General features: G+C 46.8%; 1 protein-coding gene, 1 long non-coding RNA gene and 1 other non-coding gene across 3 annotated transcripts in view; 1 reads left to right on the top strand and 2 right to left on the bottom strand.

The window, feature by feature from the left end:
- Positions 1–136: 136 nt before the first annotated feature.
- On the bottom strand, positions 137–16,380 carry CHRNB3 (cholinergic receptor nicotinic beta 3 subunit). The gene is made up of 4 exons (XM_090037255.1): positions 16,336–16,380; positions 7,303–7,412; positions 1,056–1,938; positions 137–575 (listed from the first exon to the last, which is right to left on the bottom strand). The coding sequence occupies exons 1-4, from the start codon at positions 16,360–16,362 to the stop codon at positions 441–443; spliced, it is 1,155 nt and encodes a 384-aa protein (XP_089893381.1). The 5' UTR covers positions 16,363–16,380; the 3' UTR covers positions 137–440.
- A 5,220-nt stretch (positions 16,381–21,600) lies between these two features.
- On the top strand, positions 21,601–21,672 carry TRNAA-UGC (transfer RNA alanine (anticodon UGC)). The gene has a single exon. It is a non-coding gene; the product is annotated as a tRNA-Ala (tRNA).
- Positions 21,673–22,862: 1,190 nt separating this feature from the next.
- The window catches only part of LOC149868643 (uncharacterized), a 45,070-nt gene continuing 43,027 nt past the window's right edge, over positions 22,863–24,905 (bottom strand). The window contains exon 5 of the long non-coding RNA XR_016441013.1: positions 22,863–23,137. This is a non-coding gene — a long non-coding RNA (uncharacterized LOC149868643). The remainder of the gene's footprint in view (positions 23,138–24,905) is intronic.

The raw sequence follows: 24,905 nt of genomic DNA, 5'->3' as shown, positions 1-24,905 counted from the left end.
TAACTTCTCTTTGAATGTAACACATTAAATACATGAGGATTCCACATTTTAATAGAATATTTGCATCCAAAAGAAAGAGTCTTATTTAAAAACTCAGAGAATCATATTTTGATATAATCAGGCTTAATGGGATTAATTAATTGTGAACTGATTGGTGAAGCTTTGCACACCATGTAGTCTCATGGATTTCAGTGGGTGAGTAAATCCCCACCATCCTCAGGTTAACACAATGGAGCCCTCAAACTCTACAGCAACTTAAGGATGTGAAGCCCTGTTTGAATGACAAGTTCCATTGACATAATCACCCTTGACATCATTTACTGAGACCAGGAGGTGAAGTATTCTCACTACCTCCTTCGTTTGCTCTGCACTTCTGAGTGGAGGTCTGAAGGTGAAACTGTGTTTAAAACATGGCCTACAGCAATCCTTGATTTTTTTTTCTACAAACTGCTGTTTAACCACATCCGCAAAGCAGGGGTAAAGATTAGAACAGAACCTGTCACTGATACCACCAAAAATAGCCACAGGAAGATCCGATCAAGGACTTGAGCTACAAATTTCCAGTCTTGGACTACCTGGAAAAAAAGAAGTAGCAGAAGAAAAATAAGTTAATGCCTTTTATTTCTAATATTTATTGATTAATTAAAATTAATTATTTGTTACTAAAATAATTGTGACAAACAGCACTCCTTTGTTAGCATGGTGCCAATAAAATCCCTCATTCCTTTTTCATAATTTGTCTGTAAGCATCATAAAATGTTATCTTTGTATCAGTTCACATTTTGAGCATCATAACTGGTACTTACTTTTTGAAAAAAAATGTAAAACAAACAGGTGGGTAGGAGTGTGAAGGATGGAAGGAAGTTTGGAGAGGAAAATACACTTTATTTGAAGCTGTCGTGCACTAGTGTAAGACAAGAAGGAAGCTTTAAGTTACTGCAAAACCTCCCTGTATGTGTTAGAGAAAGGCATGCACTGAAATATAGTACAGATAGAAACGGAGTATTCATGTTCTTCTGCTAGAACAATCACACACCCTTTACATGTTCTCATACCTGTCTGATGAAATGCTCCTTCTTAACATGCCGAGAGATATACTTGATGGAATCAGTAGCCTTTTCCAAAAAAGCAATCACAATTTTTTCTCCATCCTTTATTTGTTTGTGCTTGTGTTTTCCTGAGAACTTTGATTTTAGCACTGGGGCAGTTCCTGTAGCATCAGAGAGGGAATAGCGGTCTACATGTCCCTTCATGCACAACAGCCTAGGCAGTTTCTGAAGAAAGAGTCTCTTAACCCAGGGAGCCATTGGATGGTACGTTGCTGAGGACCGGTGGTGCACATTAATAACAAAAACCGTCACAATAATGGAAAGGGTTACAAAAATCATAATGAATAATAGATATTCACCAATCAGAGGGATAACTTTGGAAGAAGACGGGATTATTTCTTCAATCACTAAAAGAAAAACAGTAAGCGAGACTAAAACCGATGTAGATAATGAAAGTTTTTCTCCTTCATCAGAAGGTAAATAAAACACTAGCACAGTTAGAAAAGATAATCCAAGGCATGGGACGATTAGGAAAAGAGTATAAAACAAGGGGAGGCGTCTTAAAACAAAGGAATAAGCGATGAATGGGTAAGAATATAACCCGTCCTTCCTGTTGCCTTTCATGCCTTTCGCATTTAGGATTTCCCACTCTCCGTTATCAAAGAAGTCTTTCCTGTCTACATTTTCATCTATAAGGATCAAGTCCACCATGCTGCCATCATATGTCCAAGATCCAAATTTCATGGAGCAATTCTGTCTATCAAATGGGAAAAATGTAACGTCCATAGTGCAGGAACTCTTGTAACTGGCTGGTGGAGTCCAGGTAACTACCCCATTGAATTTCACAATGACTTTGGTCATCAGGGAGCCTTCAAACCGTCCATCAGCACTGAGGAAAGGGAAATAAACTATTTCAGAATTTCATTAGGCTTGACTGCACTACTGAGTTTTCCAAATGTCATTCTGCTTTCTCCTCCTTTGTTTTGGAAGATTTGAAAGCTTTAAGGTTTAACAGCAGTGATATTATCAGACAAGAGGGTACAAAAGATTCCAGCAACTTTATCCCTCAATTCAGAATACCCCAGATGATTGGACTTATGGGGTGATTGGATTTATTCAGCACCCATCTATCCCTTGTTTTGTAGACCCCAACTTCCAGGCTGCTTAGCTCCCCTGCCTTGTGATTCATAAGTGTGCACAACAGTCCAATGGTTATAGGTAGGGGTCTACCAAAATTGAGGCAGCTGCCAGCCAGTCTCCCAGACAGACCACAGAGCTGGCAGTCATTGTCATGGGCAGAGCGTAGTGGGGGCCCCCCATGCCTCTGATTCACCAAGAGGCCCTGGTGGCCCTGCCCCTCATTATTGACTGGCAGTGAGGACAGTCCATCATGAAGCCCCACCCCTCCTCACGACTGGTGGCAAGGCACAGGGCCACATGATAGACATCCCTTGCAGTGAGGGGTGGGGGCAGCAGTCATCTTGCTGTGCTGGCAGCCTCCCTTCTCCCTTCCCTCCCCTTCCCCCCCAACGGGCTGTACAGCTGAGCCACAGCAGCCACAAGGACTGCTGACTCCCTAGAAGGAACCAGCATTTTCTTTTCAGTAAGTTTTTATATTTTCAGGGAGCCCATGCTTTTTTGTGGGGCCTGCCTAAAATTGTGGTTTCCATGAAAATCATGAAATCATGATTTTAGTTGATCCCTAGTTATAGGACCTACTCCAGTGCTTGAAGCTGAGAAGTAGTTTCATCTACTGGGTAGAGTAGGCAACTGGGAGTCTGTGACTTCCCTCACACCTCGGGAGTTGTGTTGTCTTCTTGGCTTGGTCTGCCTCATCTGTTTCAATGGCAAGCTCTTTGCAGCAAGGACTGTCTTTTTACCATGTATTCATAGAGTACCTAGTACAGCAGTACTCTCAGCCTGGTTGGGGTGTTTATAACATCTCAGAAATGGTAGCACAGCCTGTTAGTAAGGTTACATGATGTTTCCCATTACAAGATCCTGTTCTCAGGGACTTTTATCAAATCCCCTTTCGATCTTCTCTGCCACATGCTAAACAATCACAGTTTTTCCAATCTTTCCTAAAAGGTCATATCCTGTTGCTAAGATCGCTAATCATTTTTGGTAGCTTTTTGCTGGACTGCTTTCAAGAAAGAGATTCAAGGAAATATATGTTTTTTTTCTGTGCTTAAATAACTTTTACAAGTGTTTGGTTGAGATGCTGTAGCACTTCTTTCGTTTGTAGCAAGGACATTAAATTGGGCAGCGCAGTAGGTCACCTTTTCAAACAAGCCAGAATTGGTTGAGAGACAAGTTTTTGAAAATGTTCATGTTGCACATGATCACAGGAGACATGTTCGCATTGGACAGGCACTTTTGCCAAAGAGTCTCTGTGATGTTGGCATACTCTATCCCCAAGCTATAGGAGCCAAGTGAGATTTTCCATGTAACTGCTCCTGTTTGCTGCTGGGGATTTGTCATCTTCCTGCCTTGCTCTTGTCATCAGTAGATCTCAACGCACTTTACAAAGGAAGGCAACGGCCTCTCTCCTGTGTTCCCTGTGTTCCCCCAACAGGAAGCATAAAGGTGAAAGCAACCTGCCTTAATGGTACTGATAACAAGAGTTGGAAATTCAGAGTGAGTGATGGTAGTGTGAGCAGGGGGATAAGGACTGGTGGGAGAAAGAAACAGGCTTCATTCCTATTTCCAAGCACTTGGAGCAGGTAATTAGGGACAGTCACCATGGATTCACCAAGGGCAAGTCATGGCTGACCAACCTGATTGCCTTCTATGATAAGATAACTGGCTCTGCGGATGTAAGGAGAGCAGTGGATGTGATACATCTTGACTTTAGTGAAGCTTTTGATATGGTTTCCAGCAACATTCTCACAAGCAAGCTAAGGGAGTACAGCTTGGATGAACGCACTGCAAGGTGGATAGAAAACTGCCTGCACTGTTGATCAAAGGTACTAATCAATGGTTTGATGTCTAGTTGGCAGCCAGTGTTCAGTGGGAGCGCCCCAGGGGTCAGTTCTGGGGCCAGTTTTGTTCAATATCTTTATCAATGATCTGGAACATGGGATGGAGTGCATCCTCAGCAAGCTTGCAGGTAACACCAAGCTGTGAGGTATAGTAGATATACTGGAGGGTAGGGCTAGGATTCAGAGAGACCTAGACAGATTTGAGGATTGAACCAAAAGAAATCTCATGGAGTTCAATAAGGAAACATGCAAAGTCCTGCACATAGCACAGAACAGTCCCATGCACTGGTACAGAGTGAAGATTGACTGGCTAAGCAGCAGCTCTGCAGAAAGGGGCCTGGGGGTTAATGGACAATAAGCTAAATTCAAGCCAACAGTGTGCCCTTCTTGTAAAGAAGGCTAACAGAATACTGGGCTGCATTAATAGGAGTATTGCCAGCAAACTGAGGGAATTGATTCTTCACGTGTATTCTGCACTGGTGAGGCCATGTTTTGAGTACTGTGTCTGGTTTTGGGCCCTGACTACAGAAAGGATGTGGACAAATTGGAAAGAGTCCAGCAGAGGGCAATGAAAATGGTTAGGGGACTGGGGTGCACGACTTCTGAGGAGAGGCTAAGGAAACTGGGCTTACTTAGTCTGGAAAAGAGAAGACTGAGGAGGGATTTGATAGCAGCCTTCAATTACCTGAAGAGTGGTTTCAAAGAGGATGGAGCTAGACTGTTCTCAGTGGTGGCAGATAATAGGACAAGGAGCAATGGTACTAAGTTGCAACATGGGAAGTTTAGGTTGTATATTAGGAAAAACTTTCTCACTAGGAGGGCAGTAAAGCACTGGAACAGGCTACCCAGAGAGGTTGTGGAATCTCCATCCTCAGAGGGTTTTACACCCCAAGTAGACAAAGCCTTGGCTAGGATGAAATAATTGGGGATGCTCCTGCTTTGAGTAGGGATTTGGACTTGATGCTGTCCTGAGGTCCCTTCAAACCCTAATTTTCTATGATTCTATGATTCTAAGCTGAGCAAGGAAATCAAGACCAAGATTGGATGGGCTTGTGAGGAAGAGTGGGGCTTTCTAGGAAAGGATCCTAGGATGAGGCACCTGGGATGTGGGGCAGAGGGGAGGACTGTGGCTCAGCCAAGGAGGGAAGAAATGGAGACTCTTCAAGTGAGCCCAGAGGAGATATAGATTCCAACTGGACAAGCGACTGGGCTTGGGATGGATAAGTAGGAAGCATAGGATGGAAAAGATGGTCCAAGCTAGACAAAACTAGGAAAAGAAGCCAGGGTTGGGAGGAGAGTCAAGACAGAGGAGTGGCTAGGGCAGTGGAGTACCATGAGTCTCTGGTGCACGGGGATCAATACTTGCATTTGCCCCCCCCCGCCACATCCTCCCCCGCCCGATCACTGAGTTGGGGGAGGTCCTCTAGCAGCTGATCCCCGAGCCCAGAAACACCAGTGGCAGAACCAGAAGTGCCGGCGGCAGAATTGAGACCAAGTACACTCTGGAGGGACCGACCAGCGCCCCCCGCCCAGGCCCCCATCAGTACACCACTGGCTGGGCGTGTAGAATCCCTCCCTCTTCAGAATCGGAAATGGACTCTAAGGCTTCCAAGGGCAACTTTAATTCTGTCTTCTCCTGATTTTGAGTACCTGGCTTTGAACTCTCAGTGATTTTGTAATGTAGGTGTACTTCTTGTGTGTGCCATAAAGAGTAATAAAGTTGAGTCCATGTCTGAGTGCTTTGTTGGATCAGGGCCTGAGCTAGTGCATCAGGCATTACTCAGCCCCTCTGCAGGGTGGAGGTGGCTCACAGGGTATAACCACACAGGCTGCTCTCTGCCTGCATCAAGTCTAATTTATTTGCTAATCCCTCTCCCCTCCCTTCCCCCTCCTGAACCACTCCCTGCTCTGGAGATCTCCTCTGTACAAATTTCAGGGTTGCACATCAGCCACAACTCATGGAAGAAACCAAACTGTGTTCCCAGCAAACTGCTTTCCTTTTCTCAGCTACTTAAAAAAGGTTCTTGGTTAGGAAAACACAAGGAGTTGGCTAAAAACCATACCTCCTGGAATTAGTCTCAGGAACAGATAAGGACTCTGTGTATGCCTGCCCCTCCCCTACTTTTATGCCCACAGTTCAGTAGCTAACATACCCACCTGGAAACATGGAGGTCCAGTTCTAGGTCTTCTCACCCAGAGAAGATATGAATGTGGGGAATCACAATCTTACCAGCACAACACTCTAACCACCACATCACAGGCAGGCATTACTTGCTCCCCCTTTTGAAGCTAATCTACAAAAATGGTAAGTAGAAAAAATAGAGTACAGGGAGAAGTTTCTGCCTCACTGGGAGAGGACCCAGGCCCCTCCTGCCAGACCAGCAGGACCACACTAAGCAATATGTCCTTTAGCCCCATATGCTGCTGCCCAGAGAGTGCTGAGAAAGGACTGGATAATACCTGTGCTGTGCTGTGGTGGCTAGAAGTCAGAGGGTGCATCTATACAAGCATACTTCACTGTGAAGCATGTGCGTCTACACTTGCACAGGCTTACTATGCAGTAAACCTCATTAATCACAAGTAAAGTTCCTACCTGCAAATGCAAGTAGCAAATTTACTTTTGATTAGTAACAGCACAGTAGCGCTTGTGCAGATGACTGACTGGGAGCAAATCTGCTCCCAGTCAGCTGTCCACCAGGGGCTGGCAGATTGCTCCCTGCCCCAAGAGTTGCCTGCTGCCAGGGCAGGCTCTGCCATCAGACATTAGTTCCCCCTGCCCAAGCAGGAGGGACCTCCAAGCCCCCTGCTCCCGGATCACAATTGTGGAGCAGGGGGGAGCCTGGGAAATCTTTATCTCCCAGCCCCTGCTCTGCCATTGTGATAAGTAAGCAGGGGGCTGGGAAACCCTTACCTCCCAGTGTAAGCTCTGCAGTTGCAGGGCTGGCACTGGGAGATAAGGGTCTCTCAACACTGGCCCCACAGTCACAGAGCTAGCAATCATGGAGCTGGTGCTGGGAGACAAGGGTCTCCCAGCACTGGCCCCACAGTGTGGAGCCGGCACTGGGAGCTCCCTGCTGGCAGGGGCTGGGGAGCCCGTTCCCCATCCAGCTCTGCAACTGTTCAGCTCAAAGCATCAACACAGTACTTGCTGTCATGGTTAGAGTTGTGGCTAACATAGGAGGAACATGATTCATTTGCTCATGAGTCTAAAGGGACATCATATATCTCAAAGAAGGAGCAGCACAGGGGAAAGGGAAGAGCCTCATACTCACTTCTCAAATAAAACAATGTCTGGGAGCCAGAGTGATTCTGAGGGAACGCGGATCGCTGTGATCCCACCGTAGTCCTGGGGGTTCCAGCACAGCTTGTGGTCTACCCACTCCTGGAACGAGCCAACAACGTCCTCTTTCCTCTCACGCTTACAAACTCATGCAGATAAACAGGTCATTCATCTGCCTCAGACAGTTTTTAGCACACAAGCACATGGCTACTTGCACTGATTCTGTTAGGCCCAGCACAGCAACAATGTTAATAACACAGCAACGCCATGATGACATTAATGCTAGTAGTCACACTGGTAGTTAGCTCATATAACATTTTCCATTATTAAGGATTCTTTGAAGTTATTTGCAGTTCTATGAATATTTGCAACAGGCTTTTGATACCCTACAGGAGAAACCCTCTCAAGGTAGAGACATGCCTTTCTTTTGTCCAGTGAAATTCCATCCAGATCTGACCAAGCTACAGTGCATTTAAAGGCCATCTTTTCCATTTCTCCCTTTCTTTCCACAGAAAAGTCTGGGCAGCCTGCCAAGGTCACTGACCATCCTGAGGCTGGGCTCATGCCATCACCAACACATCAGCAGTTGCAGTAGATGCTGCATGCCTATGGGCTACCAGAGCACTACAGTGTAAAGAGAACTGGGCTTCTCCCCAGGACTCCTGCTCTACTCCACCCCAGGACAAGTATCCCATCATCCCAACCCCTTGTAGAGCACCAGGCAGAGCAGGAGGTCTTCCACATCCTGCAAGAGCAAAAGAGAGCACCAACCTGAGCTCCTTCTGCATGTCTCCCTGGACCTCCCCTATGGTCCCACCATTCCCCTTGTCCCCAAGGATATCACAAGGGGCAGGAGCTCCCTCAGATTCCACAGCTGATGATGAAGTGTTGAGCCAGGCTTCACTTATAAGACCTCTTGGGCCCTGGCAGATGTTGTTACCATGAAGCAACAGATAATAATGCTCAATGGAAACTGTCATTCACATCATGTGACCTGTTTCACAGTCACAAGACAAACTAGCCAGAGAGGGGAAAAGTGCCCTGGAAACTTTTTGGTTCTGCCAGAACTCACTAGCAAGGGTAGGGTTACCATACATCCGGGTTTTCCCAGACACGTCCTCTTTTTGAGCCCTTTTATCTTTGTCCAGGCAGGTTTTTTAAATCTGCCCAAATGTCTGGGATTTTGCTTTCCTCCTCTGGTGGGAGCAGGGGGAGGGCAATTGGAGGCAGCAGGGAGCACAGACATATCTGCCTGCAGCTGCAAAGGCAACTGCAGACCCATGTGGTGCTCCCTGCTGCCTCCAAACACCCTCCCCCTGCTCCCAAGCTAAATCCTGGACATTCCTGGCAGGGGGGTTGGGGGATGGGGCTGCAATAAGGAAGGGGTTGTGGGGTGGAAGGGCTGCCCGCTCCTCCAGCAGGGGAAGTGGGCTGGGGAGGGTCCTCTGAGGGCATCAGGAAACTCTGTGGCCGGTAGGCAGTACAGGGACCGGTGCCTGTGCTCTGTGTCTGCAGCGGCTGAGTGGCCAGGAGACGCTGCCCAGGGAGAGGGGAAGAAGGAGGGGGCCCATGGCCAGGCTGCCTGGCCCAGCATGGCAGCCCCATCCCGGGGGGGAAGGCGGGGCACAAGCATCCTCTCCTCTTCCCACCAGCCCTCGCTGGGGCCTGACATACTCCACTACCTCCTGCATGAATTGGAGCCACCACACTCTGGCTTGGTCCAGTCAGGGAGAGCTGGGGCCTCTCTGGCAGAGCTGGGGGCAGGGGGCTGTAGGTTGGGAGTGAGGGGCACCAGCAGGGGGTGGGGGTCAGAGTTCAGGCTGTGGGTTGGGAGCACAGGGGGCACTGGCAGCGCCAGGGGACTGTGGGTCTGGACTGAGGGGCACCAGCAGGGACTGGGGTGAGGGGGCTGCAGGTCAGAAGTGAGGGGCACCATCATGGCCTGGGGGGCAAGGTACTGCAGTTTGGGAGTGAGGGGTACTGGCAGAGCTGGTGTGTGGGGTGGGAGTGAGGGGCAGCAGCAGGGCTAGGTGGGGCTGTGGCTTGGCAGTGGGAGGCAACAGAATGGGTAGGTGCAGGGTACCGGCATTTGTCCTGTCCCCCCCCCAGCGTGATAGGTGTCCCTTTTTTTGGACCCAGAAATGTGGTAACCGTAAGTAAGGGGAGCTGAAGAATAGCTAAGCTTCAACTGTGCTGCTAATGAGAAGTGAGTGCTGAGATGAGCTCCCCTGAGTGAAGGAGCTGCTCACCCAACTCTTGTGGGGCAGAAGCGGGGAGCCTCAAACTGTCCCAGGATATTTTATGATTTTCCCCTCTCCCCATCTTGTCTTCCCTGTCTCCCCCACCCCAGCTTTCTCAACAAATCCCCCCCACACCCAGACTCCTATTATATGCAAGTAAATCATGTCATGTTGAGTGTTGTTTACACTGTCTCTCTTACAGAGAAAAGATGCTAATGGACTCTTAAAGAAATGGCCTTGAAGGCTGGTTGGGAAAAGGCAGGAGGAGAAGTGAGACATAACATCTGATGAAGCACTCTGAGGCAGCAAAGTTCAGCATGAGTTGCAGACAGTCCTCTTGCAGGAAGGAGCAGAAAAAGAGAGAGAAATCCACCTTGGGATGCTGGAGGACCTAGCAAACACTATCACTCTATATATAACATGCTATGCATGCATATTAAAACACAATACAAATGAGCAGCAAAGATATTTTACATTTTTCAAGTCATGTCTTTGTTGCTAGATCACCATTTTTGCAGCTTATTATTGGGTGATAAATTCCTTGAATGTGCAGCATGTTATAATTAAAACACTAATCACAAGATAAATATAACATCTGCCAAGGGTCCCAGACCCAACCTCCATCAACCATGCTCCACCAGTGATACATAAAATCTCTTCTAAGACCGCAGCATTTCTTTGCTACTATCTAATGTGGCTGGTCCTGTTCTTGAAAGATGAAAAGTCTATAAGACAGAGCTGAAGATGCAGATTTTGACCTCTGCTGACATTACCAGTCTCAGATTATTGCAGACATGCAATAGAGTGTAGCTTCATCTTTGTCAATAGTAGTAATAATAATGAACTAGCAAATTATGCATAAGAGCCTATCCTGAAAGAGCAATTTTTAGGGTGCAAAGTCATTCACTCCAAAGTTTGGAAATGCTGGCTTCCTAGTTGTCTATGACATGTGAATTTTCCCCCTTTGGGTCTGGGCATAATATTACAGTCTTTAATTACATGACCATATATAAGCTTTTTTAAAGGATGCCTTCATCCATCAGTGTGCAGGACAGACAAGTAAAGGAGCAGGACTGCCCAGTCAACCAAAAAGCTGATGTCTAACTTCTGTGCACTTGAATTTGCCACCTAAACAGTGATTCTTCAACATAAAAAGTAGCAATCATCATTGTTGTCATCATCATCATCGTCATCAATCATTCCTAGTATGTCCCATAATATAATAAAAAATGATGATTAATCTTAATGATTAATTATGGCTATTATAATGATAGCCCCTTAAGGATACAAGTGTCACAGTAGTTGATATGACACAAATGAGTTTATGGAGTCTTTGGAGTAAATCGGGACAAACTCATAACACTCAGATTTTCAACTCCCCTTCCTTTGTCTCTTGCTTATTTTGTTAGCTGCAGCGAGCTCAGTGCACAGTCTGGGGACCTGGGGATTTACATGATGTTCACAGAGAAAAGCAGTTCTCCTGCTGTATTCATTATTTATGGGATTTTAGGGTGCCCCATGGGAATGCAAAAAGAGGAAAGATGTAAACTCAAATCAATACTATTCATCATAACAGCAGCTTGCCATAAAAGCTCCAGAGACAGGGGCTTAAATAACCCTGTTTTTTTCCCAGAAACGCTTTCCCAGGTACTTCCTGATTGGTTAAACATGTCCCCAAAGACAATTCTTTTTTGGCCTCAGACTATGACTCAGCAGAGTTTGGAGTGAAACTGTCACAGCAAGGATGTTGTTTTCCTGGATAATACCAATGCAGCAGGAAATGCAGAATGATTTCTGGTCAAATGCACTTTCTCTAGTCTGACACTATGTCAACGAGGACTCAGAGCTGAAGGTGCCACTAGTGATGCAGTGCCAGAATAGCCATTGCGGGGTAGGAAATCCCCACTGCTCCATGGCCAATTCCACCTTCTATTTCCCAACACTATTATCATTGTCATTGTTGCTAGATAATGATAATTTGCACTGTGGTATTACACTAGCATGCCAGGGCCCCAGTCAGGATGTAGGGACTGTAAAAGTAGACAGTCACAGGTGTGAAGGCCAGAAGACACCATTATGGTCATCCATCTGTCCTTCTGCATAACAGAATCCAGAGACACCCACCCTGCAGTGGCTGCATAAAGTCCAGTACCTGCTGGTGGAGCTACCATCTGTGTCCTTGAAGGATGACCTGTCTTTCTTTAAAAACACCAAGTGACAAAGAATCCACTGCACCCCTTGGGATTCTCCTGAGGTGAGAGAGGTCAGGAGCTGCACATGCTGTGCCCTCCATGACCAAGAGGGCAGGAAAAGGAGATGCCCTGGCTCTGCCTTCTTATTGGCCAGCCTGAGGGCATGGCCAAATGGACCCTGGGAGAGAACTTACCCCTCCCCAGAGCAAAGAGGATCAAGGACTTGTATTACAAGTTACAGTTTGGTTTCTGATCTGTTCCAGTGAAGATTCACCGACAGCTCTGCCCCGACCTTACAATAGGGGCCAGGGCAGAGTATGTCTGCACTATGATTGTTTTCAGTGGATGTGTCTATATGAGATGCTAGAAGTGCAATAGATTAATTCTACACTGCAACAGTGCGTCACAGTGAAAGCCTTACTAATGTGCTAATGCACAGAAAAATTAGTCTACTGCACATTAGCATCACCTAAAAGACATGCACCTGTGCTACCGAGCAGTGGTGCCAATTATGGCATGTTAAACTAGTACAGGTACTAAACTTAATGCGCCATAATTATAGCACATTAATGCATATGTAGACATGCCCATTGGCATATCATCCCACTGAGAACACAGCTAGCTGGCTACACAGTTTAGAGTAGCCACTTGCCTGCTCTAATTCAAACCCGTGGGTTGGGGCAGAATTCAGGAGACATAACTTGCTTCCAGGGAGGCCTTAGGACAGGAGTCCCTGCAGTTGAAAAGACCTGAGTGCATGAACTGTTTCTAGCTTCACAGTTTCCTCCCCTTGCACTGATTTCTCTCTGAACCAAAGCACCGCTTCGTGCCTGCAGGGGGACCAGCCACATGTCATGTACAAGTGCTAAAAATACAATTTGGGGCCCTAAAGGATGAATGGTTTATAATGGGAAACTCCTCAGGAGCTCCTTGGTGACAGGGACTATACTGGTGTGTGCTGCAGACAGCTTGGGGGAATGTGCTACAGGAGGCCCCTTGCTCTTTAACATTATCATTAAAGCTACTCTTGGAAGTCAGCTGTATTGTTCTCCTCTGTTTTATCTGAGGGCCAAGTCTGACTCCTTTTCCTAGGCATAGGCTCCTGGGTGTTTTGCTTGCTGCACAGTATTTAAGATTCCCTAACAGCTGCCTCATTGTGCCATTGGCAAAGGAGCCCTCTCAGCAGCACTTAACCCAAGAGAAAATGCATTGCCTCTGGACATGGACCCTTGCCCTTGTCAGATACAGATGAAGGTTATAGACAATATGATCTTCTGGCCTTTTCCAGCTCTCATTTCTCACTCTCGCTCCATCCCAAAGTGCCTGTCTTCCCTGCTGTCTCCTGAATCCTGACATCTGAGACTTTTTGGCTGAAGTTAAAAGCCACAGAATTTCCCTGCAACATTTAATCAGATGAACCATATAAGACTCCAGGTCTCTGTAACTTGGGATTGTCAAAATAGTCTTAGCAATTCTTCCAGTACATTCAAGCCCATATTCAGCAAAACAAAGCCGGATGAAGAAGGTCACGGATGACCATATGATCCTTTGTCCTGACATAGAAAGTATTGGCCAGATCTGTCCACCCACCTTCCTAGAGATCTTGTTATTGGCATAGTTTAGGAGCTGGCTGATTTTTTAGGCAGGGAAGCCATCTTAGCACTGTGAATGCTCACAATGAAACACACCAAAGACAGGAGCCCTGAAAGTGGCACTGAGGTCAAGGCTCAGAGCTGAGGTAGCCTGGCTGCACTGCCTCATTTCTGGGTTTTGGTATATGCTAAGCAGGAATGAATGTATGCAGTTCTGGGCTCAGCACAATGGCAGTGTAGACATGACCATGGATCCTCTGGTATTATAAATAATAAAGAACAGGAAAAATAGTTGGGATGAGCTTCACTATATCTCTCTACCACTGGCTGATAATCTGTTGGAAACTTGACACCTGTGTCATAATTTAGAACAATCCCCAACTGCTCTAACTCACGCTGGGCCCCAGTGTTACTTGCTGTTCATAGTAGGGGTTGGCAACAATTCCCAAAAGGGAGTCAGAATAACCTAACTCAGGTCAGAGGCACGTGGGCACTTCTCCCTTCTGCCTAGCTGTGGCATGGGGCAAGGAGAGCTACCCATTATCGAAGTCAAGGCTCCACAGGCCACATCCAACCCATTGGTTGTATGTTGTCAACCCTTCATTTATAGGACAAAACAGGTTGGTAACTAATAGTGATTGTCATGACAAACCAAATTTTTTGCCATATATTAGGCATCTAAGTGTGATCCTATTCAACCTTGCCTGAGGCCGTAAAAAAACTCTTTTTGTAACTGTGATTGTTTTGGCTTTAAGACTTAATCACAAAGAACAGCAAAGAGGAGGAAGGCACACCCCTTCTTTGCATTAATATTTTTTCCAGATACTTGAGCAAAGTAGAATAGGATCATATTTATGTGCCTAAATCCACTTAAGTCAAGGGCGGACAATTATTTTGGATGGAGGGCCGCTTACCGAGTTTTGGCAAGCTGTCAAGGGCCGCATAGGTAATCCTGCCCCTTGACAGGTGCCCCGCGCCCTGGTCATCATCTTGTGAATGGAAGTCCTCCCACCTAACCACTGACCTTTGCCACCAGAAGTCCCTTCCCCTGCCCCTGGAAGTACTCCTTTTAGCAAGGGGTTTTGCCATCTTGGAACCGGAAAAATATTAAATTATATTATAAAAAGCAAACATCTACAACATTCGTTAATTTGATTTCAAAAAATATTTTTGTCCTGATTTACATGACTTTGTGCAGTGCAAATACAGGTGATTGCACACTAGATTAATATTAAGTCTTACTCTTGTATATTGAGAGTGTGGGTATAGGTGCGTGGGGGGCTGTGGGTGTGTGGGTGTGTGGGTATGTGGGATGAGGGAGCATGTGGATGTGTGTGTGGATATGTGAGGTGTGGGTGGGTATGCGGTTTGTGGGGGGCTGTGTGTGAGGGGGAAGGTGGCTGGGCTGTGTGAGGGTGTATGGGTGTGGGGGGCTGTGTTTATGGCAGTTTGAGGAGGGTGTGGGTGCATGTGTATGGTGGGATGTGTGTGTGGGACTCGCCCTCTGGAACACACATGCACACACAGACAAATACACACACACTCTTCCCCTGCCTGCACGTGCACACACACATACTGATGTGGTATATGTATACCAATGCTCCCTGGTTCAGCAATGTAGCCGGGGGCCACAAGATGCTAGAGCAGGGTGGGGACAGGAAGCAGGAAAATGGCTGGGGGTGGGATGGGGCTGGGCTCCTGTCTCCTGCTGCTGGCTCCTCCTGGGTCCTACTGCCCCTGCCTCCTGTCATCTTTGACAGGCAACCAGGAGCAAATAAATATGAATTTATGATATTTTTTAGGGGCCCTGCAGGCCAGATAGAATGGCCTGGTGGGCTGGGTTTGGCCCATGGGCCATATTTTTCCGCCCCGACTTAGGTGTATAATAGATGGGACAGGATCCGGCCCTATGCCAATAACCTAACAAAATTTACCCTGAAAAAAATAAGGTTCTCTGGTAGGTAGAGAGAAGATATGTCAGAAGGGAAATAATTACTGAATTTTCATCTTGTATTTGTATAACCATCTGTAATTACAGTGAACTATATCCACCAAGGACAAACAATTTATGAAGTGATGGTTAATTTGCAGGAATCCCAAGCCTTTTAATTATTTGGTAAATTTGCTGATGGCTTTATTGCTCTGTTTGCTGGATTTTTCTGCAGAAAGGCCATGAACAACACTTGCCAAGCATGCAGATGCCTTCTCAGAATGAGATATGAGAGTCCCTCAGGGCAACAACAGTGTGCACTACATCCTAAAAGTGGCCTTAGCTGGATTCTCAGAAATGCCAGAAGAGGCTGCTTTCCTAAGTTACAGCTGGCACAAGACCATTGCCAGCAACAGGGAACAGGAAGACATATTTATGGACTTGTTACCAAATATGGGCAGAGGAAGGCACTTAGCTCAGACTCTCTGCCCCCCTAACGCCTCTCTAAAGCCTCCCATTGCATGCAAAGATGTGATGGTAAGAGCAGAGCAATGTGAACTTAATGAAGGGCCAGAAGCTCCCAGCCCTTCTCTGGCTCTGCCAGGAAGTAAAACACCCTGGATGTTTTCACATGTGCTTGGGGTAGTGGGGAGGTTGTTTTAATTACAGCAGCTCCAAGAGCCACTCTAATTAAAGTGCCTGCAGCGTCTTGTGTATCAGCGTCCCCATGCTTCAAAATGGCTGTTGGGGTGCTTTAACAAAAGCTCATCAAACGATCTTTAGTTAAAGCACCCCCACTGCCATTTTAAAGCACAGGGACGCTGATACATGAGACATGGAGGCTGGCTTCAGCATGCTAATTAGTATGCTGCAGCTGACTCGATTAATGGAGTTTGCTCTGATGCACTGTATTTATAGTGCTTTGGAGCAGTCTCCCCACATGTGTACAGGCACCCCCTGTTATTTTCCTGATGGAGTTCTGATGCCAGGCCTGGGAGTGACTGTTCAATAAATGCTGCCTGCTACAATCAAACAACTCAGTGTTTAACACAACAGGACAGCCTGCTTTACCTGTTTCAGCCACACATTTGTTGTCATCAGCTGATTCTTTTCATCCTAGAGAGACCAAAAGCACAGAGCATTGAAATTAAAACTATCCAGAGGAAAGAAACATTTTCCATTTTCCCATCTGACTGAATGGGCTTCAACTGCCCTAGGAATTTTGGAGCCAGTGTCAGAATTTCCAAAGCAATCGGCGCCCATTTAGGCACCTAGGTGAAATGAACAGGGTTTCCAGAAAGCTCAGCCCCCAGTAGACCTTGGGAGACCCTGGGGCTTGAAAACCTAAGCTGGGATTTTCGCCGCAGTAAGATCCAGCCAATTTCATTAAGGGGAAAATATCATCACAAGGCAAATAATTCAATACCAGCCAAAGACCTCTTGATTAGACCCTTCACAAGAAAGGCAGGAGTCACATATTCAAGGACATGCCCTGCCAAATTTGGACCAATGATTTGAATCTTTGCCTCTCAGAGTACCTGGCTATTAGGTATGTTAGGGTAGGACTCTCCAGCCAGGTACTCTGCGAGGCAAAGATTCATAGGGTTCACACCAGTGGGCCAGTGTCTTTTTGCTGCCCTGCATCTGCACAGTGCCAGTAGACAGGCCCTTTTCTTGGTTGGTTCCTGGGTGATATAGAAATGGAGGGGCTTCATACTCATAAGACACAAGAATCCCTAATAAGCAGCCATCAGGTAGAGGGATGTGAGGGAAGCTGACACCTCTCCATCTCTTACCTGCCTCACTTCATCTACCTCTCCATCACTTACTTGCCTCAAAACCCTACTATCTTCCTCGGTCACAAGGGAAGAGGTTACTTAAGTAAGCTTTCCTAGAGTCTAGTTCCCCCATAGACAATAATGACAACTGTGTGAGTTTGCTGAGTCAAGATTTGTTCTTTCTTAAAGGTCCTCTCAGTTGCTTACCACATCCACTAGCTGAGATATCTTTAATCCAAAGAGGACTTTTATTGTATCATTGGAGTTTTCAACCGGTCGAACTGATTTCTGATACCCCTGAAATAAGTGCCTCAGGAGAGCATCTTCATTCTCAGCAATGGAGCCAAAGGAAGCCAAAGCTGAAAGAAAGCAGAGAGAGGAGGAGGGGGTCTGTGCATGTGATTATGTGACATGGAGCAGTGCTTGAAAGAAAGAGCCAATGAGGAAAGGTAGTACAGATGACACCAAGTACTTAAGCCTCCCCCCAGGACCTTGATGGATAAACCTTGAGGAATTGGGTCTGTGGGCTTTCGATACAGACAGTGACGGGGGGAAGGGAGGTGAGTTAACTCTAATGTGGACTGGCCGTGGAAGCCAGCTGGGGTTTTCATCCATGTCTGTTCGTGCTGGATTTTTTACTGTGAGAGGGGGTATTGCGAATTGCTTATTAATGTGCTTTTTAAAGGGTGTTGGAAGAGCCAGCCAGACCTGATCTTACATTGTCCCCGTGGACCCACTGAAGCAGGAAGCAAACATAGCAGGGTATTGGTGATACATCTTGGAGAAAGCTGCTGTTCCTGTTAACCCGTCCTCACTAATCTAAGACCTGCCAGGTTAAACAAGCAGGTATCCAATTCCCTAATAAAGGAGGAGGTAGAAACTCTGTGGGAAACCCTGACCCAGGAAGTTCTTTACACTTGGGGAAGCAATGATTGCATGGCTAACTGAGAGTACCAGGAAAGCAGGCAGCCTGGGAAACCATGCACAGAGCCATGTCCTATGTTCTGTGCACCATGGGTCACACTGGCTAAGGACTTGCAAGAAAGCTGCTTCAAGCATGACAGGGTCTAGCCTGAGAACTTTGGAGTCATCCACTGTTCCTCCTCTCTTCCTTCTCCCCACCCCTGTGCTCAACCCACAGTAGGAATGAATTTTGCAAAGTGAGATCTGTATGTACTACAGGCCTCTGGGAAGCAGGAACTTCATGCTGCTTCTCTGCTCTGCCAGGTGTCCATTTCTCACTCTCCTCCAGAATCCTTCCACTCTTCTGTCCTCACAGGCTGCAGCTTTCCCCCAGGTCCAGGAACCCCCATTTCATCAAGGGAAGATAGTGGCCACACAACCAGCCCACAAAGGGCACACAAAATCCCCTCTGTCCTCAAAATCCCTTCCTGATCCCTTGTTGCACCAGCCCATTGGGTGGCATCCCCTGCTCTCCTCACCGGATCTGTGGGCAGAAGAAGGAAACAGGGCTTGGTTTGTCTCCCATGCCTCAGGACCATTTAGAGCCCCAGACAGTGTTGAGAAGAAGCTTGGATATGCTCTCCTGCACACCAGTGGACCACAAAACCTTCAGTTTACTTCAGTACAACCATCCCCATCCTCACCTCCCTGAACCTGGCACAGCAATGTCCCTGTGCTAAATAATTAGCTTTAAAAGTTAATTTTTGCAGGGAACCTCGATCTCTGATGAGCCACAGAGCCTCTGGGACCTAGCTATGGCTGGAGGGAGTAATGGAGACTTGGTGAGGTGTATCCAAAAGCTGGAGTATTGTGTGCCTTGAAGGACACAATCAATAAAGGAGGCACAGAAAAATGAAGCAGAGGGAAAATAACAGCTGTGGTGCAAATGGTAAGTTCTGGTGCACACTGACGTGAACCAGTCTGTTTACTCTGGGCCTGAAGAGAGCAGAGAAGAGATGGGAGGCAGATTTGAGGCTGGTTCAGAGAGGCCATATATTTAAGAACAAAAAAGTAATGTGGAACACAGACTAAAATTGGGCTGGAAAACATGTCTGCCCAAAGGAGTTCTACCAAGATCTTACCTCCCCAAAGAGCAATGTGGCTTGAATTGCTTACAAGACTGCAGATAAGGCAACTGAGAATATACTGAAAGGACCAGGGTCAACCTTAAAGATGAATAGGACTGGCAGCCATCAGAGCTCAGGCTCATTTCTAATGTTCTTGATTCACACACAAAAAAAAGTTTCACTGCTCCTTTCACTGCTCTGACAGGCAAGCTTAATTCATCACATTTGCCATACTGCTTAATCTGCCCTGGTTAATTTTTCCTCATCCTCAGGGAGATGTGCCAGGGAGACCTTCAAGTGCAATGAGCAGGTGAGTTGCTAAAAGAATAGAAATCCAGCCTGGATGGTGTCATAAGCTCATTACACACCATTTGTGTTGTAGAGACATATACATAGCACATTTAGCGTTTTCTTGCCCCACCTAACAGGCTTTTTTCTCCTCTTAATGTTGAAAATCTGCCCTTCGCACTGTTTAGGGAAAAAGCACACACTCTCTGAGTCTCTCAGATCCCAAAAACATATTGCTCTCCTTTCCAACCTGCCATATATTTTGTGAAACTGGGTTTGAAATGCAAGCTGTGCTGCTCTGGGTACAAAACAGCTCTGTTATTTTTGTTCACGTCATCTCTGCCAAAGTAGCATCTGCACCGATTTAAAAGGCTTTTAATATTGAAGAAATCACTGTTAATACGAGAGCTGCTATTGTAACTCACACAAGGGACAAATGTAGGTCTTCCAAGTTGCTTTGCAAAGAAGTAGAGGAACTCATGTAACAGTGAATGCCAGTGCCTGATTTCAAAGGCATTTAAAAAAAAATGCATTTCTGCCATTTAGCTTAAAAAGGGAAGAAATTGCACTTACCTGACTTGCTGAGACAAAGAATGAGAGGCATGAATGCCAGCACCAGCATTGTGGAAGCTTTCTACAGCTGATCACTTCTTTTCACACATAACCAGATTCCATCCCAGAAATCGGTTAATGCAAACTGATTAAAGAGCATGAAGGGGAACAGAGTCTGCAAGGAATGGGAGTGCATTTCCAGCCTTATCTTGCATCATTATGAAGCTTCTTAAAGTACACTTCATTGATTTCCAGTTAGCTGTCACATCCTGTAAGCCTAAAAAAAAGTCCCTGGGTCCTAAACTCTGACTTATTTATCCCTTATCTGCTAAGCGGCATTGGCTAGCCACAATTCAGGAACAGCACAAAAAATGTAAGGAGTAGGTAGCCAAGACAGAGCCTATCCCCTGACTTTATCTTATTATGGATTAAAGATGTCCAGGATGAAAAAGACCAGCTTTTCCCAGTGCAGGACTGTGTACTGCAATGTTATATCCCAACATACTGTCCTCACAGTCTACTGTTAAATGACTTATACTAGTTCCCCATGGGAGATCTGTTGAATAGGTGCCTTCCTAGATTTCTGTCTTCTTGAGCTGTCTTGGGCCTGATCTAAAACCTACTGATGTCAAAGAAAAGCACTGACTTCAAATGGGATTTGGATCAGACCATCCAGTAAAAGATATCCCAAAAAACCCCTGTCTTTCGTACATTTCCTGGACCATCCTGGCTACAGCAATACTCCAACCATCCTGTCAACACATTCTACTTCCCAACTCATTCTTCCTTCCTCCAGCTCTTGTCCCAGGTTTCCTTGCACTCTGAAGGATCCAGGTAACTTCATCTGCTACATTTTTACCAAACGTTTGGGTTACCTCCTTAAGGGAAGCCAATTACACATATATTTAGCAAAGGGGGAGTTTAAAGGGAGTTTTACCCCTGATTTTTCCTAGAAAAATGCTACCCTGGTTCCAAGTAAATTACACAAAAGTCAGGCTGTACATTGTGGACACGTCCCCAAGAGTGGGAACGTGTGTTTCCCCAGGGACAAGTAGCAGTGGCACACATCCCCAGGGAACAAGGGACAATGCTTCCCTCCGCAAATGCAGCACCCCCTGGGGCCACCCAAGTGGGCTGATAGTGGGTGGGTGCTGCCCGGGAGCACTGCTGCCACAGAGGGAAGCACCAGGCCACACGCAGCTCAGGCAGGCAGGCAAGCTCTGAGAGAAAAAAAAAAGATCAGGCTCCTTGCTGCTTTTTTTTTTTACCTGTTGAGCCTGCCTGCATGAGCTGCTGCCACGGTCATATAGCCTCTGAGCTGCATGGGGCCTGGTGCTTCCCTCTGCCATGGCAATCCCCTCATGACAGTCCAGGCTGCCTGCTAGCAGGCAGGTGCCACCACTGCAGAGGGAAGGACCAGGGAGAATTAGAGTGTGGAGCAGACTTCATTAATCAAGTCCACTCCAATGCATACTAATTAGAATATGAACAAGCACATGGGTAGGCAGCCTATAAGTCTTTCTGGAGGTTTAACTTTCATCTCAGACTGACAAACTATCAGATCCGGCTTCCCATTTTTTCTGTGGGACGTTTTTCCTCCAAGTCTTAAAATATGAGTCTGATCATGTCATTGGAGTGGTACATTTGAGAAGTAGTATTATTTGTAATATCACAAAGCTCTCTAGGAAGGGGATGTAGCTCAGTGGTAGAGCACATGCTTTGCATGTATGAGGTCCTGGGTTCAATCCCCAGCATTTCCATTTTGGGGCCTGGACCCAATGGTCTGCAAGGTCCCTTCCAGCCTCTAACAATTTATGAATGGAATGCTGCTCCTTTTAATGGTCCTCCTTCACTTGGTGTTTTGGCTGCTATGCTTCTGGATATGACACAAATTTTATCAGCTACAGGCTGTTGAGGATGATTTTCTCAGCAGGCAGAGAAAAGCACACAGGAAGCCTTGCAGTCTTGGAGCACAGTGCAGGGAAAGCAGAGGGAAGAGGGCATGGGGTGAGGGGATAGGCAGGCCAGGGCAGGGCAAACCTTTCCACAGCAGACTGCTGTTCACAGCTGTGCCCAACCCCATCCCGCCTCTCTCTCCCTACCCTTCACCCTCCACCTTCCCCCCCACCCCATGCTCCACATGCAGGGCTTCCCACATGCTTTTCTCTGCTTGCTAGTAAGTTGTTTTGATTTTTTTTGGCGGGGGGGGATGTTGCAGTGAGCCCACCAAAAGTATGGAGCCTGCCACTTGGGGATGACCCAAAACCACGGTTTAATTACTCTGATTAAGCCTGGGGAAGCCATTAATCCACACTTAATAACACATGAATTAATAGCTTCCCCGGACTTAATCAAGGTAATTAAGCCATGGTTTGGGGCCATGTGGCAATGTGCAGGGAAGGGCAGGACAGCTGGGACCCCTTGGGCAATCAAAGACATGGTGGGGCCCCTCTGCATCTAGCCCACAAAAATGATGTCTAGCCCTGGGATCTGCCTATGAAATCAGCTGGCCAGTTTCTCGAGTTTGGTAGTTATCATGTGTTCCACAAAGAGATTTGGGGGCAATAGTGGAGCAGGCTGGGAGGTGGTGCACCACAATTCCTGGTCCAGGTGACCTGGCTCTGTGTCAGTCTGTAGGCTGGAGGTAGGTATTCTGCAGGAGCAGAAGTGATAGGAAAGGGTTCTATGACTTCAGAAAGTTTGAAAACCTTTGTTTTAGACTACATGGCTGTGCAGATCATTTACAAAGGCCTTTGTCCTTCCACATGGCTGTGTCACTCCCTTTGTTTTTAGCTTCCAATTTCTTTTCTGGTTTGGAACTCAAATTCTTTCAAGCTCTTTCTCATTCACCATTTCTGAAACCGTATAGTGATCACTGGGTTCAATAAAGACAGTCAGGAATGAATAAGAACTAAACAAGTTTTATTGTGGAACAGTAGGCAAGCCTCTGAAGACTTTTAGTCTCTCTAACTGGCTACTCCCTAACTGCGGGACTATCTCCCAATTTCCAACCCTCCTCTATTACAGAGTGTCTCTAAATCATAACTTTTATTAATACAGGTGACAAGGCAGAAGCTAAGGGTTCAGATGAGACGTCAAAGGAAGCTGGTGTCACCGAGGACAATGGTAGGACATTTTGAGGGCAGAAGTTGAGACGCTCATCTTTCACACACGGCATCTCCAAGGACCAGGGACCACAGCTACAGGAACTGGGAGCAGAGAGAACTAGATGCAGAAAGAAGACAGGAATGATATATGCAAATACACCTGCATGAGAAGAGATTTATTCGAATCTCACACACAGTGCAGGAGACACCCAACCTCCCTCCCAGCCACCTGTAAGTGCAGGGCCAGAGGAAGGTACTCAGTTTGACATTTAAGCTCAGGTGCCATTTGGGAAGCTATTCAGTTTTCCTGGGCTATGAGGCAGTTCAGTCAGGACACTGCCTGATGAACAATCCCAACTTGGTATTAGAGAAACAGGCAAAAGTTACTGCTGACTTCTCCCACCACACAGGAGGAGTTCATGGAACAGAGTGGGAGCTAAAGGCCACAGCAGTGAATTTTGGCCAACTCCTACTGGTTACCAGAGAAGCCAGGATAGAAGTCTGTAATGAGCCATGGCCTAGCTGGGGCAGAGCTAGTCCCAAACCCCAACTGGAAGTAATCAGGAAATCAGGCTGAGTATCCCCTCAGGAAGAGGCCCACTCACCTGGTGCATCTGAGCTTGGACCAAACAGCAGCAAGATGGACCATGTGTCTGGGCAACTGTCTTGCTGTGGCTCTGGCCTGCTTAAAACTCCTAGGACCTGACGTTCTGTGTTGAACCCTCTGGCTTGGACTCTCATACTTGCTCCTGTCCTGATCACTCCTGCTCTTGCCTTAGACCTCCCAGACTGGATCAACTGCTTACCCTGACCATGATTTCATTTCAACCATGAACTTGCTATCCTGGACTAGGATGGACACCCAGCTTTGACTTTACTTTGTACTCTGGTAGACCTCTCAGCTAACATGTTCTGCTCAGGCTGATCATCTCCACCTTGGTCAACCCTTACAAAGCCAGTACAACAGCAGCTCTTTTTTGTCAACACCTGCTTGGAGGACAGACCCTGTGACAGTCCCTCACATCCACGGCTGCTCTGGGCCATGACCAATGGACTCTTTGGCACCTCTTAAATAACAGCGGCTTTCTAGAATCTGCATCAGTTCTGAAGCAGTGGGTATTTTCAATGAGTCCCCATCAAAATCTGTGGTTCAGTGGCAGATTCTTTGTCTACCACACAGGAAACCTGAGTTTGATCCCCAGACACTTATACAACTACAGCCAGGGGGGCACCAAACTTTTGGACTCAGTCTGGTCTTTGGATTCTGTCTCAGTGACCTAAAAGGAGGATGGCAGGTCTGGGCAGTCTCTACTCCTCCAAAAATTCCTGCGTTGAAGGTCTGAGTGGCCCTCATGCATACACCATGATCCAGGAGGATTGATGGTTGCCACCATCAAAACCTGTAGAGACAAGGAGTGTTCTCCCACTCCACAAGACACTGAGGAATTTCAAAGCAGAGGTTTCTTGTACAACACAGTGCCCTGCCCCAGCTCCCTGCCATGAAAGCTTTAAAACAGTGCAGTAAAGTCCTTGCAGCCCACATCATTTCTGGAGAGAAGGTCATATTCAGCAGACATTGAAGAGACTCTGCCAAACCAAGCCCCTGATCAGGGGGTCTGCAATGGCAAAAAGTTGGGGGTATTTGGAGCAGCCTCTTCCACAGACCTGAGAACACCACTCTTGGCAACTAGGGGCATACAAGGCAGAGGTGAGGATTTGTGGTTTTTTCAGTAGACGGATGCATGGGGACACAGAGCAGGGGGAGCAGAGGATGGATTGGGGAGCTCCATACTGTCAGTTCTCACTCCAGAGTTACTGACCGGGGAACCCCATAGGGACCTGAGGCAGGGGCTGGGAGTAGGGGTGGAAGGAGGTGCCAGGGTTCC

Source organism: Crocodylus siamensis, chromosome 3, assembly GCF_052110815.1.
Source record: "Crocodylus siamensis isolate JL-2025a chromosome 3, ASM5211081v1, whole genome shotgun sequence".
Lineage (NCBI taxonomy): Eukaryota > Metazoa > Chordata > Crocodylia > Crocodylidae > Crocodylus > Crocodylus siamensis.
Note: the sequence above shows the minus strand (reverse complement) of the source record. Positions and strands in the feature narration are given on the sequence as shown.